At 35.0% G+C, this 17751-nt stretch overlaps 1 protein-coding gene across 1 annotated transcript in view; it reads right to left on the bottom strand.

Annotated features, from left to right (window-relative positions):
• The window catches only part of LOC142337125 (uncharacterized), a 106822-nt gene extending 89585 nt beyond the window's left edge, over positions 1 to 17237 (bottom strand). Inside the window, exons 1-3 of the mRNA XM_075386222.1 lie at positions 16745 to 17237; positions 13978 to 14329; positions 13472 to 13616 (exon numbers count right to left, since the gene is read on the bottom strand). Of these exons, the coding sequence (XP_075242337.1) occupies positions 13472 to 13616; positions 13978 to 14329; positions 16745 to 17075 (828 nt within the window). The 5' untranslated portion in view covers positions 17076 to 17237. The remainder of the gene's footprint in view (positions 1 to 13471; positions 13617 to 13977; positions 14330 to 16744) is intronic.
• Between the last annotated feature and the right edge of the window lie 514 nt (positions 17238 to 17751).

Genomic DNA, 17751 nt, shown 5'->3' with positions numbered 1-17751 from the left:
CTTTTCTTAGTTCAGTTACGTTTTTACTTAAAATCTCTATTTTTTATTGGAAGACAACAAGTTATTGTCACAAAACTCTTTATTAACAACATCTTTTTCATCTATCGGAGGATGTACATTTGTAATTGTGTAGGTATCCTTCATATCAATATTATCATTATCTTCTAGGAACAACCCACGAGTCTTACTTAGTGTTAAGTTCACCGATGGACCTCCGGTAATGCTTTGCCGATGATGTTTCGCTTGGTTAAATCTATTTCTTGTCTTCTTTGTATTTATTTATAGAAAGGTTTATATTTATTGATTCTAAAACTTTATTAACAGATTCAAAGTCAAACTCGGATTTTAATAATTCTTGTTCGTAATATTTACCTTCTATTATCTCACCATTAATATCTTCTATTTTATATGTTGGTTGTTGTGTTTTTAAAACATCATTAACTTTAAACAATTCTCTATTCCAATTAGAAGTGTATCCCTTAGAGAAGATATTACGTTTATCTGCATTTCTAACATAACCACCAACTTTAAATTTTGGTGTTGCTTTGGTAGATTTAACACAGTATCTAATTTTCTCAGGATTATTAGAAGCATCAACTGGTGTCAAATTAATTGTTGAATGAATGTTATTGTCATACGTTATGACTGCATCATTTAGTATATTTGACCAATTACCATCACCATTGATGAACATTGGTTTATTAATTATATGTAATAATTTTCTTTTGAATCTCTCTATAAACACCGCCTTTAAATCAGTACAAGTAGAATACAGTTTTGTCTCAGTAAAGATTATTAAGTAAAGATTTAAATGTTTTATTGTAAAACTCACTACCTCTATCTACCCATAATTTTTCTGGTTTTCGACTTTCAGAGCCACCCTGTGAATTTTCACTTAATAATATTTTAAAACCATTAGTTATAGATAAACCAGATTTATTCTTTAAAGGAACAGCCGATGCTCATTTTGTGAATATATCTATAACTGTTAATATAAACTTATAATTATTTTTGTATTTATTTAGAGATGACTTATCAATTAAATCAGCTGACCATGTTTCATCTATATATAATGGTATTATTCATTCTCTTCTAAACTTTGTTATTTGAGGACTGAATACTTCTTTAGCTAATAGTTGTTGTTTTTGTTGTTATTGTTTTTCCATCATTATTTATTTACCATAGTTAAAAACAAAATTATCTAGTTGCTCTTGTTTAATAATATTCATAGATAATAGTTGCTTAGATATATCTAGCATTTCATCATATAATCTGTCATTACCAGCTTTTGTTTCTAGTAATAATAATTTTAGTCTTTCTACTAAATTATTTGGGTCAGCTTTGCTAAGACCACTAGCTTCTATTTGTTTATCAGTCTCATAATCAGTTTCTTCTTCTTCTTCTTCTTCTTCTTCTTCTTCTACTATCCCTTGTTCATAATCACTAGTATCACGACGATATAATTCATCTTCACTGGAGGTTGGTATTGATATAACATAAGAAGTGGCTTCGCCGATATTAGCAAGCATTCTTCTTATAACTTTCGATCTACTACTTTTAGTATCTCCTCTTTGTTTTTAACCGTTATCCCTTAGAAATTGTTTTGTTTTCTTTTCATCACCTTTTATATCTCTTTCGGTTACATCTTTTTTAGTAATAATTAAAGCAAAACCCTTAGAAAAATCAGAGACTTTACCTTTCATTTTTATACCATCAGGGAATAGGGATACATCTACACCATTTATTTTAAATTTGTTTGAATTTGGATCAACTGATATTATTTTGAATTGTTTATTTGTTTGTTTAGCCATTTCTATCAAAATAGCCATCATATCATTGTCTACAGTAAATGTTTTACCTATATCATCTTTTAATGTTACAGCTCGATCATCAAGAGAGTTGCTTTGTTGTTGGGGGTCTAGCGCTTTTAAAACATTTGTGTTATAGGCTAATGTTTCTAATGTTTGGTTTTGAAGAGTCTGCCATGCTTCGCTGTTTGTATTTAAAGTTTTAGTTAAAGGATCAAATATATCTTCCATGTCACCATAATATTCTTGTTGTCCTAATTTTTCTTCTAATCTATTTCTTCTGTTTTGTTTTTATAGAATATCTAAGTGTTTCTAGTTTATTCATTTTTTATAATTATAATAAAGCATTATATAGTCTAATTGCTGCAAGGATTAACTTTCTATCATCATTAACGGTTAGCTTTTTAAAATTATTTATAAGTAGGTCTTTGTGTCCATCTAATGATGCATTCTTAATCGGGGAAGGGCCTTTGGCCTTTGTTGGTGTAACAAAGCTTGCCCCTCCCCAACCTGTTTGGCAGATTTTATTTAGTAGATCTCTTTTGAATAGATATAGATTCTCATCATGAGGATAGCTTTTAATAATATTTACATAAAATTTTTTATCATCAATTGTGTTTAGACTAATCTTACTTGTTTTTGTTGTTGTCAAGTTATCACCAACTTTTATTTTCTACATTCATCTACACTTCTCTCTGTGTTATACATTAGTGCATTATAATACTCCTCATGTTTAGCATTTTTACAATTCTTTATTCCTTTCTCTTTAGTATTCTTAGGATAGTCTTTGAAACTGTGTCTTTGGTGACAGGGCTGTAAACTCTTCTATAACTTTACTACCTAATACATGTTTGAATTTGCCTGCCACTTTTTTATTAGTTTTAATTGGAAGATCGGGGAACCCGCCGCTTCGCGGGTCGAGATTGGATAGGTCCATGTGTTCATTGTTGACATTATCCTCGATAAAACTTAATACAAAACTATCAGTATCCATATAATGGAGTTGTAGATCTTTGAGAGATGGTTGAAGAATATTATAGAATACACCATACATGTGTAATTCACTTAATTCTAAGATAGTAACACCTACATATACTGGAGAATTATATTCTATTTTTGTCTTTATGTATTCAATTTGGATATAATCCTTATATCTTGTTATATTCTTAAATGTTCGTTTACTTATACTTTTCATTATCTTTTCTTCAACATGTAAGAACTTACTTTGAAGGAAGTGTAGGGTATTCATGCACATTCTTCCATATAGTGAATTGTTCATTAATTTCCTTACATCCTTTTCTGCTTCAGTTTTAGCTGTTGCTCTTTTATTAGTATTGTTTTGTATATAATCTCTACATATAAAATCTTGTTTAAATTTTATTACTCTATGTATTTTAGTTACTTTTACACCAATCTTAAAATAGAACGTTAACATCCTATAATGAACCATGTATTCTGTTTTGTTGTTTTGGTCTAAGATTAATTTCTCTGTTTTTGTTTTGCCTTTCTCTCTTTCTCGGTATCCCAATTCATTATCATTTATCTTTCTCTTATCGGGCAGGCATTAATGCTAGTTGCTCTATTCTATCTTTACGTGTATCAGTATAATCAATATCGCAAACTATATATTAATCCTGATCACTATCATCTTGAGTATTTAATATAGTTTCAAGGGTAGTAGTAGTAGTAGTAGTAGTAGTAGTAGTAGTAGTAGTAGTAGTAGTAGTAGTAGTAGTAGTAGTAGTAGTGGTAGTAGTAGTAGTAGTAGCCTGGAAGTCCTTTTATGGTTGCTTTTGCATCATTTCATAGCCGTATAGGTTGTTTGCATCAATGTACCAGATATTTCTGTTATGGGATTTCATCCCTGTTTCACCATTGTTGACTATCCTATCTCGCATTATACCGCATATGCCCCGTCTCTTTGCTACAACAAATTCATCTAGCATTTGTTTATCTTGTAATGTATCTAATGTTACACCGCTTGACATTAACCAACAATCAAAACTATAGCCTGGGAGACTTACATAGTGAAAGGGATTCAGCTTGAATTCTTTCATACTTAGTTGAACATATTCATTCATGCAGTAGTCTAATATTTCCACATCATTTTGTAATAACTCTATAGTTAGATCTTTACCAGTTTTATGACTGTTGTCTTTACTAAAAATATCGACTTCTTTTTGTGTTGGTAGATTATTCGAGAGAGAGAGGATTTTAAGTCTTCTTTTTTTAGATTACCTGTAACGAGTCCAAACCAAAAAGTATTCATATGGATATAATGTTTTAGTTTTACAGCCAAATATCTTCGCCATTTGACCGAGAGGCATAGCTAAAAAGTTATAACTATCTAAGAATTTGAGACAACCAATGCTAAACATCTTAGACTTACCAGCAGCTAGTAGTATATTATCTGCTTTTCTTTTATCATTATTCTGTTTAAAGAGTTCACTGTATAGTAGGTTGAAGTCATAGCCAGAGCCAATGTGGAATATTACAGGAATGAAGTTTTGTTGTTTGTACCTTTGTTGTTTGTACATAATCTACATGCTGGTCCTCTATATTTACCAGTTTCATGGCAAAGATCTCTGACTTTATTAATACATGTTCTACTGCAGATTTGACAAGTGCTATTAGTTTCATGATATAATTTATCTTCTTCATTAAATATCATTTGTTTGTTGCGCTTGATGTTATTCTCAATTTCTATTTCTAATAGATCACTAGCAAATCTTTTGTTACAATCAAGACCGAAATAGTATTTCAAATTACACTGCCAGATGTAACCCACACTTATTGGTATGTGTTCAGCTATTACATACTTAGTCGCGACTTCAACAATGCAACATTCTATATCAGCAGTTATAATATTTTTTATATTCTGACGTTTGTGTTCATTTATAAATGTAATTTTATTCTTCTTAGGACAAACAACCTCGAGTTTGAAAGAGTTGTTACATTCATGTTTCTTGTATTTAATTTCGGAATCAAACCAATAAGTACATCTATCACAATAATAATATTTAAAGTTATTTTTATTTGGTCGATCTAACAAGGTTTCTCTGCTTTTAATTAGAGCACAGTGTTCTGTAGTACCGTCTCCCCAAACCAATATTCTGACATCTTTTCTTTCTTTATCAAAGTCATCCACTGGTTTAAACAATTTTAATTTGCCCCCGCCACAAGGTGTGTATACCCAAATATTAATATTGTACAATTTTTGTATACCTAATATACAGCCGAAGTAATCTTCATCGCGTTGTCGTGCTTCAATTAGATTATTTACATATTTACTCTCACGTGTTGAATTACTGAGAAAGCCACTTCGCGGATCGATAGCAGGATATAGCCAAGCAGTAATAGCCAGTTTCAAGCATTTATATTTGGAATTGCGTATATTCAAAATTGATTTAGATTTTTTGAGATCGGGGGTAAATCTATATAACTACCAATAGATGCTTTAGTTGGTTCAATATTTATCTGAATACTTCTTAATCCCAGAAACTCAAAGTCATAGCCATAACCCTCATATATTTCCTTTTCAAAGTTTAACCATTGAGTGAAGTCTCCATTTTCATATATTGCGTTATTAATAATATAGTCAGTGTTGAAAAATATTTTAGTAGTTTTAACTTCTTCTTTGGTTCCCTTTTTGTACTCACACCCAGCTGTGATCTTATATTTAAAACTTTTAACTTTTCTATACTGGTAACAGTTTTTAATTTCTTCTAAAGAGTTATTAATGGCTTCGTCTATGTCTTCAATCTAATTTCCAGCTTTATCAGTAATATAAAATTCTATCAGTATCCATATAATGGAGTTTTAGATCTTTGAGAGATGGTTGAAGAATATTATAGAATACATCATACATGTGTATTTCACTTAATTCTAAGATAGTAACACCTACATATACTGGAGAATCATATTCTATTTTTGTCTTTATGTATTCAATTTGGATATAATCGTTATATCTTGTTATATTCTTAAATGTTCGTTTACTTATACTTTTCATTATCTTTTCTTCAACATGTAAGAACTTACTTTGAAGGAAGTGTAGGGGATTCATGCACATTCTTCCATATAGTGAATTGTTCATTAATTTCCTTACATCCTTTTCTGCTTCAGTATTAGCTGTTGCTCTTTTATTAGTATTGTTTTGTATATAATCTCTACATATATAATCTTGTTTAAATTTTATTACTCTATGTATTTTAGTTACTTTTACACCAATCTTAAAATAGAACGTTAACATCCTATAATGAACCATGTATTCTGTTTTGTTGTTTTGGTCTAAAATTAATTTCTCTGTTTTTGTTTTGCCTTTCTCTCTTTCTCGGTATCCCAATTCATTATCATTTATCTTTCTCTTATCGGGCAGGCATTAATGCTAGTTGCTCTGTTCTATCTTTACGTGTATCAGTATAATCAATATCGCAAACTATATATTAACCCTGATCACTATCATCTTGAGTATTTAATATAGTTTCAAGGGTAGTAGTAGTAGTAGTAGTAGTAGTAGTAGTAGTAGTAGTAGTAGTAGTAGTAGTAGTAGTAGTAGTAGTAGTAGTAGTAGTAGTAGTAGTAGTAGTAGTAGTAGTAGTAGTAGTAGTAGTAGTAGTAGTAGTAGTAGTAGTAGTAGTAGTAGTAGTAGTAGTAGTAGTAGTAGTAGTAGTAGTAGTAGTAGTAGTAGTAGTAGTAGTAGTAGTAGTAGTAGTAGTAGTAGTAGTAGTAGTAGTAGTAGTAGTAGTAGTAGTAGTAGTAGTAGTAGTAGTAGTAGTAGTAGTAGTAGTAGTAGTAGTAGTAGTAGTAGTAGTAGTAGTAGTAGTAGTAGTAGACCACAAGCTCTACCTGTCTGACTCGTGGTTGTCTGGTGTAAAGTCGAGACAAGGAGGAGTGGGCGTTGCTGTAAAGAAGTCATTGATAAACAGCATCGTAGAACAAGTGGCTCTAAGTGAACGTATTTGCTACGTCAAGTTCGCGGCTCAGAGGAGAGCCAATCTAGCTGTTGTTGTCTGCTACGCACCTACGAATGAAGCTAGTCTCCAAGAGAAGGATTTGTTTTGGAGTCAACTTTCAGACCTAGTTTCCAGTTTCAAACATAGGGAGCGTATTTGTGTCATCGGTGACCTCAATGCAGAGCCTGGACACCAGTTGAATGACACCATGAGCTGCAGAGGCCCGTTTGGAATGGGTGAAGAAAATGAAAACTCTGAAAAGTTGTTATCCTTTTGCACTTCACACAAATTGCTCGTAGGTGGTACATGGTTCCAGCATAGACAAGTGCATCGGTACACCTTCAACCCTCCCGATCCGAGTTGTCGAAAAAAGATGCTGGATCACATTCTGTTTGCAGAGAGATACAGAGGATGTCTGACGAATGTGAGGTCCAGAAGAGGGAAAACCACAATTACCGATCACGAACTGGTCATTGCGGAAGTATCTATGAAACTTTTGTCTAAAAAGTCATGCTTCACGCCCAGAATCAGTTCTGCAAAGCTGCAAGATGAAACAACGCGTGACTTATTCACGCAGGAGGTCAAGTTACATCTTGATAAGAGCGGCGATTTCGAGAATACAGAGCAGTCTTGGGACAATTTTCGAAAAGCCCTGAACCAAGCAGCAGTGAAATGCCTCCTTCCGGACAAGCGAGTGAACAAACCTTGGATTTCTCCAGATTCTCTGGAACTTATCCGGAAACGAGCCGATCTACAGTTAAAGAAACACAGCAGCGCGGAGGCGCTGTTAGAGTTCACAAACTGCTGTAAGGAAGTCAGAAAAGCTCTACGTGCAGACAAACGGGCATGGCTTGAACGCAAAGGCCAAGAAGTGCAGAGCTTCGCGGATAGAGGCAACTTAAAGGAGGTTTTTGGGGCATCACAGCAGATTTGCCGAAACTGGAGGCCCCAGTTGACCAAATTAGTTTCAAGCACTGGCGTCAACTTACGGACGAAAGAGGAACGACTTGAACGCTGGACGGAACATTTTAGTCAACTCCTGAATCCCTCAACATTCAGTTGCAGTACGAGATTGGATCCCGAAGAAGCAGCTGAAAGCTTGCCGATTGACCTGAGCCCAATTCGATTTGAAGAAGTGCTTGAAGCTGTCCGCAGGTTGAAGAATGGCAAGGCAAGTGGACCCGATAACATTTCCTGTGAGATGTTGAAAGCACACAAGGGTATTGTCGAGTGGCTCTGGGACATCATAGATAAATGTTGGTCGACCGAAGTTCTGCCCGATGACTGGAAGGTAGCAGAAATTGTCCCATTATACAAGAGTAAAGGAAAGAGGTCAGAGTGTTCGAACCACCGAGGGATCTCTCTATTGTCAGTACCAGGCAAAGTGTTCGCTTCCGTTACTCTCAATCGATGCAAAGATTCAGTGGATCGCGTCATAAGGGAAGAGCAGTGCGGCTTCAGAAAAAGCAGAGGATGCGCCGATCAACTCTTTGCCCTGCGTCAAATAATAGAGAAATCAATGGCGTTTCAATTGGATATTAGCTTTTGTTTCATAGACTTTCGAGCGGCATTCGATTCTGTCGATCGTGAGCAGATGTACCAGATAATGAAACACTATGGTCTGCCGCAAAAAGTGATAAACATCATAAGAAACAGCTATGATGGATTCAAATGTCGAGTCAAAGCCGAAGGTGAGAAGGGACGCTTATTTGATGTCAGAACAGGCGTTAGGCAGGGTGATGTGTGGTCCCCAATCCTATTCGGCCTTGTCATCAACTACATTTTAGCTAACTCGGTGCATGGAGGATTAGACATTGGGAGATTGGTGGCTGACTTAGATTTTGCTGATGATGTTGCTCTCGTGGGGGTCTCAGACAGTGAGGTGCAAGAAAACCTACATCGAATCGAGGCCCTAGCGGAAGCCGCTGGTCTGAAGATTAATGTGGCCAAAACAAAGAATATGGGCGTAAAATGCGACAGTATGGGCGTAAAATGCGACAGCCCAAATGTTGTTGCAGTGCCTAGTATCCAACAGAACTTGGAGATACTCACTGGAACACATAAAGGCAAACTAGGACTCCTGGCAGAGACATCTAGCCAGTCACGACTAACCATCGGCACGGAGGTGTTGCTGGGAACGAAAAAGAAAGCGGGCTGGTTCGAAACACAAGATGGCCGGAAGCTCAGATTGAAAAGCTTAGCGGAGGCTAAGCCAGCGTTGGTAGCTTCACAACAACAATCTGCAGTAGCGGATTTAGAGTCGCTAGAAAATGAGAGTGGGTCAGCGGTGGCTGATCAAGAGTCTTTAAGATGTCAGAACTGTCAGCGGCAATTCAGTACAGTTACCGGACGCAAAGTGCACCAAACAAGATTCTGCAAAGCCGGTTTGTCAAAGAATGTCGTCGACAAGTCAAAGATCGAGCAACTAGAGGCGAGCCTCACCTGTGACAAGTGTGAAAGGAAGTTCAAAACAGTCAATGGCCGAAAAGTTCACCAATCGAGATACTGTGGCAAACCTAAAGTAGCTGCCACACGCGTGTTTTCCTGCAAAGTACAAGATGTTATCGGAAACGAGTTTGAAAACATAGAAGCGTTCAAGTATCTCGGATCATATGTCAGCCTCAAGCATGGAGACCTCCAGAAAGTCAATTGCAAACTTGCAGAAGGTAGACAACGGTTTGCTAACTTCCAAAATCTCTGGAAGAGCAAGCAGCTCAGCGTGCACCTCAAGTGCAATTTGTACAAAGCACTCGTTTTATCAGCCGTGCTGTACAGCTCAGAGACTTGGACTCTTTCGAAATTAATGGAGAGAAAACTTGAGAGTTTCCACTGTGGTTGTCTTCGGAGAATTCTACGTGTGTCATATCTGGAGAAAGCAACGAACGATGAAATTATGTCAAGATCGCGAATGCCCCAACTATCCACGATGATCATGCTCAAACGGATAAAATGGTACGGTCACATCCAGAGAATGGAACCAGGAAGATTAGCCCGCAGTGCCTTCGATTGGGACCCGCCCGATCAATACGCCCATGCCAGACGCGCTCCTGGGGGGCAACGGAAAACGTGGATGAGTCAAATCGAAGGAGACTGTGTACGAAACAAAGTATCGTTCACCAGATTGCAGGAGAAAGCAGCAACAGGGTCAAAGAATGCCTTCAACAATTTCGTCGTACAGCACTTCACAGAATAACCAAACAAAAAACTCTTCTTGTTTTGTTTGTATTTGTATTTGTATTTGTATTTGTTGCCAACCGTGCCTTTATTTCATATTTGGAATTAAAGTGTTGAAACAGTAGTAGTAGTAGTAGTAGTAGTAGTAGTTGCCTGGAAGTCCTTTTAAGGTTGCTTTTGCATCATTTCATAGCCGTATAGGTTGTTTGCATCAATGTACCAGATTTTTCTGTTATGGGATTTCATCCCTGTTTCACCATTGTTGACTATCCTATCTCGCATTATACCGCATATGCCCCGTCTCTTTGCTACAACAAATTCATCTAGCATTTGTTTATCTTGTAATGTATCTAATGTTACACCGCTTGACATTAACCAACAATCAAAACTATAGCCTGGGAGACTTACATAGTGAAAGGGATTCAGCTTGAATTCTTTCATACTTAGTTGAACATATTCATTCATGCAGTAGTCTAATATTTCCACATCATTTTGTAATTACTCTATAGTTAGATCTTTACCAGTTTTATGACTGTTGTCTTTACTAAAAATATCGACTTCTTCTTGTGTTGGTAGATTATTCGAGAGAGAGGATTTTAAGTTTTCTGTTTTTAGATTACCTGTAACGAGTCCAAACCAAAAAGTATTCATATGGATATAATGTTTTAGTTTTACAGCCAAATATCTTCGCCATTTGATCGAGAGGCATAGCTAAAAAGTTATAACTATCTTAGAAATTGAGACAACCAATGCTAAACATCTTAGACTTACCAGCAGCTAGTAGTATGTTATCTGCTTTTCTTTTATCATTATTTTGTTTAAAGAGTTCACTGTATAGTAGGTTGAAGTCATAGCCAGAGCCAATGTGGAATATTACAGGAATTAAGTTTTGTTGTTTGTACCTTTGTTGTTTGTACATAATCTACATGCTGGTCCTCCATATTTACCAGTTTCATGACAAAGATCTCTGACTTTATTAATACATGTTCTACTGCAGATTTGACAAGTGCTATTAGTTTCATGATATAATTTATCTTCTTCATTAAATATCATTTGTTTGTTGCGTTTGATGTTATTCTCAGTTTCTATTTCTAATAGATCACTAGCAAATCTTTTGTTACAATCAAGACCGAAATAGTATTTCAAATTACACTGCCAGATGTAACCCACACTTATTGGTATGTGTTCAGCTATTACATACTTAGTCGCGACTTCAACAATGCAACATTCTATATCAGCAGTTATAATATTTTTTATATTCTGACGTTTGTGTTCATTTATAAAAGTAATTTTCTTCTTCTTAGGACAAACAACCTCGAGTTTGAAAGAGTTGTTACATTCATGTTTCTTGTATTTAATTTGTGAATCAAACCAATAAGTACATCTATCACAATAATAACATTTAATGTTATTTTTATTTGGTCGATCTAACAAGGTTTCTCTGCTTTTAATTAGAGCACAGTGTTCTGTAGTACCGTCTCCCCAAACCAATATTCTGACATCTTTTCTATCTTTATCAAAATCATCCACTGGTTTAAACAATTTTAGTTTGCCCCCGCCACAAGGTGTGTATACCCAAATATTAATATTGTACAATTTTTGTATACCTAATATACAGCCGAAGTAATCTTCATCGCGTTGTCGTGCTGCAATTAGATTATTTACATATTTACTCTCACGTGTTGCATTACTGAGAAAGCCACTTCGCGGATCGATAGCAGGATATAGCCAAGCAGTAATAGCCAGTTTCAAGCATTTATATTTGGAATTGCGTATATTCAAAATTGATTTAGATTTTTTGAGATCGGGGGTAAATCTATATAACTACCAATAGATGCTTTAGTTGGTTCAATATTTATCTGAATACTTCTTAATCCCAGAAACTCAAAGTCATAGCCATAACCCTCATATATTTCCTTTTTAAAGTTTAACCATTGAGTGAAGTCTGCATTTTCATATATTGCGTTATTAATAATATAGTCAGTGTTGAAAAATATTTTATTAGTTTTAACTTCTTCTTTGGTTCCCCTTTTGTACTCACACCCAGCTGTGATCTTATATTTAAAACTTTTAACTTTTCTATACTGGTAACAGTTTTTAATTTCTTCTAAAGAGTTATTAATGGCTTCGTCTATGTCTTCAATCTAATTTCCAGCTTTATCAGTAATATAAAATTCTCTCATGTTCTGTCTAGAGTTTATACCAAAGTATTCTGTGTTTTCTAGATACTTGCGATAATTGCGATAATGACAAAATGAATGAGTAGTTAGAGCTATTTTATTCCTAAATTCTTCATGACATTCCTTACACTCATACTTAATTCTGGTGTAGAAATTATTATCACCATGGGTCTTTGACCATCCGCGAAGCGGTTTCACCGATGTTTCACTATCAGATTTAGTTTTAGCTTTAGTTTCAGTTTTAGTTTTAATAATATCCTTAGTATTATCTTTAGGTTTGAGAATATGATCATCTTCATCTGGATTATACACCCTCTCCAAGATTTCATCTTCCACTTCATACTCATACTCCTTTCTCGCCCTGTTTAAGTGTTCTTCACTTAAATTGTGTTTGACAATTTGTTTCCTTGTTTCAAAGGCCAAATCACAAATATAACAAAAGTTTACGTTTTCTACTTTAGACATTTTTATTTTTATAGACAAAAAATTCATTTTTGAAAACATACAAATTAAAAATGTCTACAACAGGAAGATGTGGTGGTTGTAAAGATAAATCATGGTGAAAGTGTTGTGATAAATAGTTAGATAGATTATTTGAATGTTATATCTTTAAGGGTTACTTTAAGAATAGAGTTTATATTAATCATATGAACATACATTATAATGATCCTAGTCTATATATAACTTGTATTATGTGTAATGAAAATCAACACATCAGCGGATTTAGATTTAAAAATTTTAAGTGTAGATTATGTATTTATTTACATAGATATAGATATACACATACCAAAGATAGATTCGAGGAATATGCTGAAAGATTTAACATAAAAGTGTGAAAAAACGAAAAAAGTGGTGAATTTGCAAACGAGCTTATTATTATTTTCTAGAATTAAGCCATTTCATAAGTTATTGTTAGAGTGAATATGTAGTAGAGGATAAAACAAGGAAACCAACAAGCAGTAAAATTTGGCCCGATTCGACATGCGCGATTAGCGTTAGGAGAAAGGGTCAAATTTTACTGGTGGTTGGTTTCCTTGTTTTATCCACTACTTGCAGAAAAATTGACATGAAATAAATGTAAACCGTATAAAGAACCAGGATGCTTCATTTTGTACCTATGATCTTTGTGCACTTCTAATTTACAACTAAAACGGTTGTCCTTTCGGGGCGGCGCATATATGAAATTTTAGAAAATGGGTTTCCTGATAACGTAAATGACCATTTTGTTATATGAGTTTACGTATGCAATTTATATTTATTAATATTATTAAAAGATAAAACGTGAAAGTGCTAATGCAAAATAAAAGATCGCTTCATTTTCATTTTCGAAAACATTTTTCGAATAGAGCATACTTACCAGAACACATCCAATGATATCCCAGAAAATGTGAAGAGAATGGGATCGAATGACTCTTTCATCCTCTCGCTCGACTGGAGTGGCAGGATAAGTCGCTGCGAAATAGGAGGTGTTGAATTGAGACAGATAACCATTGAAAGTTGTACTGAAACAAAATAACTTGTAACCAAGGGGCGAGATAAAGTTGCCTATACCCGGCAATTTTGACCGCAAAAATAGCAAGATTGTATTTGAATGGGTCTGACCCAATATTAATTTCAGGGACGATTGGGATATGGATACTTTTGGTAGGTGTCATTTTTGCGTCTTATTGTGGTGTATTGATTGTTTGATCGATGCACATTAACGTCATGAACTTAAACTTAATAAATGTAAGCCCGATAAGTTGGCTCATAATATTCAGATATCACCTCTAAACAGAATAATGTTTTTTTTATTTTTATCAGATATCAACACTAATCACTATTATAATCAAAACTGTGCTCTTTTTGAAATCCATTGCGTACGCTATTTGAAAGTTGTATATAATTCCGGGGGTGAGTCCCTCCATGTCGTACGCTCTGACGTCATTGGGCAACCGAAACCTGTACGTCTCAGGAGGTAGAGAGTAAGTTCCACACTGCGTCTCCTCGCTCCAGATGTTGAGATGGAGTTCTACAGGGTACAAAAGGTGTCCCTCAGTGGGCAGATGCCACTCTAAGGATATGTTGTACACTCCCTCCTTGGTGCCAGATTGCAATCCTATCCAGACGCACTTGGACCCACTGATATCACTGCCAGAACCCTCAAGACATCCCCGGACGTTGTGAAGGGGCTCACCATGAATCCAGTCCAAACCAGGTGAAAAGGCTCTGGCTCCTGCAAAAGTGAGACATAATTTCGGGACAAAGAAAAAAGAAAGCGGCGTGATATTTCCAGGCCTCGACTGATGAAAAGACCCAGAAAGTATAGTAAAAGAAATGGTGAGGGTACAAACTGACGACTAAAATTAGTCATAGTTAAAATCAAGCAAGATGTTTTCATCAGTAAAGCAAACATCCTTTGATGAGCGGAGCAAAAAAAAAATTTGCAAAAACTTGCTTTTTAATTGTGGAAAAATTTTTTGTAACCTATTATTTTTCCGCCTCCGCACATACTGTATCAGGCACACATCACCCGTGTTGAGGCAACGACGAAAAACGATTATCTTTTTGTAAGAAATCTTCATTTTCGTCGTTTTGTTGTCGTTTTCTTCGTTTTCATTAGTCTCCGTCGTTTAAGTCGTCTTTTACTTGTAAGAAAGGATCGATTCTTCGTTGTTTTTTGTCTTTTCTTACGTCGTTTTTTTTCAAAAAGAAATTGTCATTTTTTGATAGTTTTTTCCGTCATTTTTTTGTCGTTTCTTACGTCGGTTTTTTTCAAAAGAAATTGTCGTGTTTGTATCGTTTTTTTTGTCGTTTTTTAGTTGATTCTTCTCAATGCACAAAAAGACGCTGAGTTGGAAGAGGACGATGATTTTTTAGAACCCTACTAAAACCGGAATTCGTTCCACATTGGTTAATTTTGTGAGCAACTCTGATTTTGATGGACGCAAAAAATTCTTCCAACTAGCAGAAAGATAGGTATAATTGGCATATTGAAGGAGTTGTATTTCAGCAATGAAATTTAGAAATCTTTTCTAAACCCGAAGAGGTCTTCAAATTTTTAACTGAGAAGATTCCTCAACACGGGCATCGTTAAACAACATTAAAACCAACCCGTCAATCAAACTAAAAGATAGTGAGGAAAGTCGCCAAAAGATTCAACAAAAAATAAAATTGATTTCCGAGGTTTAATTTTTGTTATAATTGAACATCACTGCCAAATTTCCTAATTGACTGAAAATGGGTAGGTTAATTTTTAGTTAATTCCAAAATAATAAAATATAAAACAGTCCAAATGACCAAATTATTAGATCCATTGTCTTTTGGCCCCTGCTAGAAGGTTTTGAGCGAACAACTTAATGTAATTTGTGCTCTCAAGATGAGCTTGACATGACTTGAAAAAAACTCTACTTGTTCAACGTATACTTGGCTAGAGAAATGAAGCCTTGAGGAACAAGAAAGAACGTAGGAACGAGTCATCAGATATTGTGTCCGGACAAAACAGTCCCAGACAAAACAGTCCCGAACAAAACAGTCCCAGACAAAAGAGTCCAGAATTGCAAAATATTCCCAGACAAAATAGTCCCGAATAAATATCAAAACAATTGTAAACTTAATCTACATACAATTAACAAGCATAATCTTTGAGTTCAGCATCTGAATACATTGTTTTTAAATGATATGAATTAAGATTTAACCAAAAACTTGTTGAATCTTATGATGATTCACACTTACAGCAAGATAATAATAAAACCAAAAATTAGCAAATAATTGAAAGAAAAAATTTTTTGAAATAAAAAACGAAGTCATCATTGAAAATGCTAAAAGAAGGTAATTTGAAACTCAAGAAAAACGCTGAATTCCAGGCAACATTTTTCGATTAAATGAACTATAATCTGGTCAGACAATAAGGAATGGAATGAAACTGGGATAAGTTCTTTCCTTTGGTCGATTATGCTGACAGCGCCTTAACATAATCTTACGTTTAAATCACTTATATGAAATATGACCCATTTGAAAATTAGAGTGTTATTTCTGGTCGAACGACAATTGAACCTCTACGCATCAACGGGAAAACCACACTCGCTATTAATCGTTTATCGTCTCAAAGGCACGACCTTTAAGTATCAAATTGCTTCAGCTAAAATTCGGTGGTTTCTTTGAAACTCAGACAAGGCTACTGTTCAAAGGCCATTTTCTGGTAATTAACGGATTTAGGATTACAGGATGTTGTATGATATCCCAATTATGGTAAATTGTCAGAACTATTCACTTGGGCATTGATAGGGCTTTCCGAATTAAGAGTTAAATTATTTGCTCTGTTTCTTCCCAACATTTTGAATTGAAAATTATCAAAATAAACAAATTGTCGACTAATCCGACAGGTTCCTGGGACACATTAACGCTCGCGGAACACAATTTTGTCGCTTAAAATTACTTAAAATGATCCAAACGAAATACTTTTATGAATAGCATTGGTACTATTAATCATTTTAGGTGTGTTTCTACTCGTAAGGCTATATTATACAAAGATTTAGTTTCCGGATCAAACTGGCATCTATGCAGCATTGTTCTTAAACTATTGTCTCCTTTGTCTTTACACTGACACCATGTTCATACCAACAGTGTCTATCCATTACCTATAATTTACCTAATTCGTCTTCCCTGAGCAACAGTCGGGAGTCCGTAACAATAAACTGGCAAGTGCGTGTTTTGGGGTGAAAGTTAAAAGAGCGACACAATCCCCCTCTAAACCCACAAGCCAGCCCACACAACCTCTGTGACGTCACACCTGACACTCCATGGCCTATAAGTGTACCTCCTGACGATGAAACTATCTCTTCTGTTAGATAGTTGGGCGAAAAGAGGGGCACGTTCGTGTAAGTTATTGAAAAATGAAGAAGTGAAAATGTATCGATATCGGTTGAATTTGAAATTTTGGTGAATCTTAACAGAATCAAAGTCAACAAAATTAGACACATTTTAACTGATAAACGTTTAGTTCAATAGGTATTAGTTTCAGTAGAATTGGAAAGTTTGGTTACTGAACTTCGAGAAGTGCAAGATTGGTTCAGAGAGAAGAATTATGGCTGTAATTGTTTCACGAAACAATTTTTTTGCGAAGAAAATCTTCGCATTTTCTTATAAATTAATGATTCTTTCGTTATCCAAGTAAACATATGGAATTAATATAAAATAATTGCTCGCTTACGGCAATAATTATGTCAAAATCGAACATAAAATCAAGACATTTTTTTCGTTTATTATTAAATATCAAAGTTGGAGATGAGAATAAATTCTGCTATGTAACATTGGTCGGATATCCGTTTCAGATACCTGATTAAATTTAATTTTGAAAAAGCTAAACGCCGTGTTTGCAGTTGTCCATACTTACAATTTTACGCATCTCAACATGACTTACCATATCTCCTTGTACATATATATGGCATTGGCGCCATTCCCAGAGCATGAATTATTTAATCCGAGTCAAAAACCGCGTAAACAATACGGTAAGGACAAACTTTTAAGACTTCGCCGGCAATGGAAAAGAAGCCGGATTGCGTGAAGATTTTTATTGTTCTGCAAGCCTGCTTGCACGTGCATTTATGATATGCCCAGAGTTGGATGAACATAGTTGGATGGGCCCAGAACAAGCCA

The sequence above is a fragment of the Convolutriloba macropyga genome, chromosome 3, assembly GCF_964194025.1.
Source record: "Convolutriloba macropyga chromosome 3, txConMacr16.3, whole genome shotgun sequence".
NCBI lineage: Eukaryota > Metazoa > Xenacoelomorpha > Acoela > Convolutidae > Convolutriloba > Convolutriloba macropyga.
Note: the sequence above shows the minus strand (reverse complement) of the source record. Positions and strands in the feature narration are given on the sequence as shown.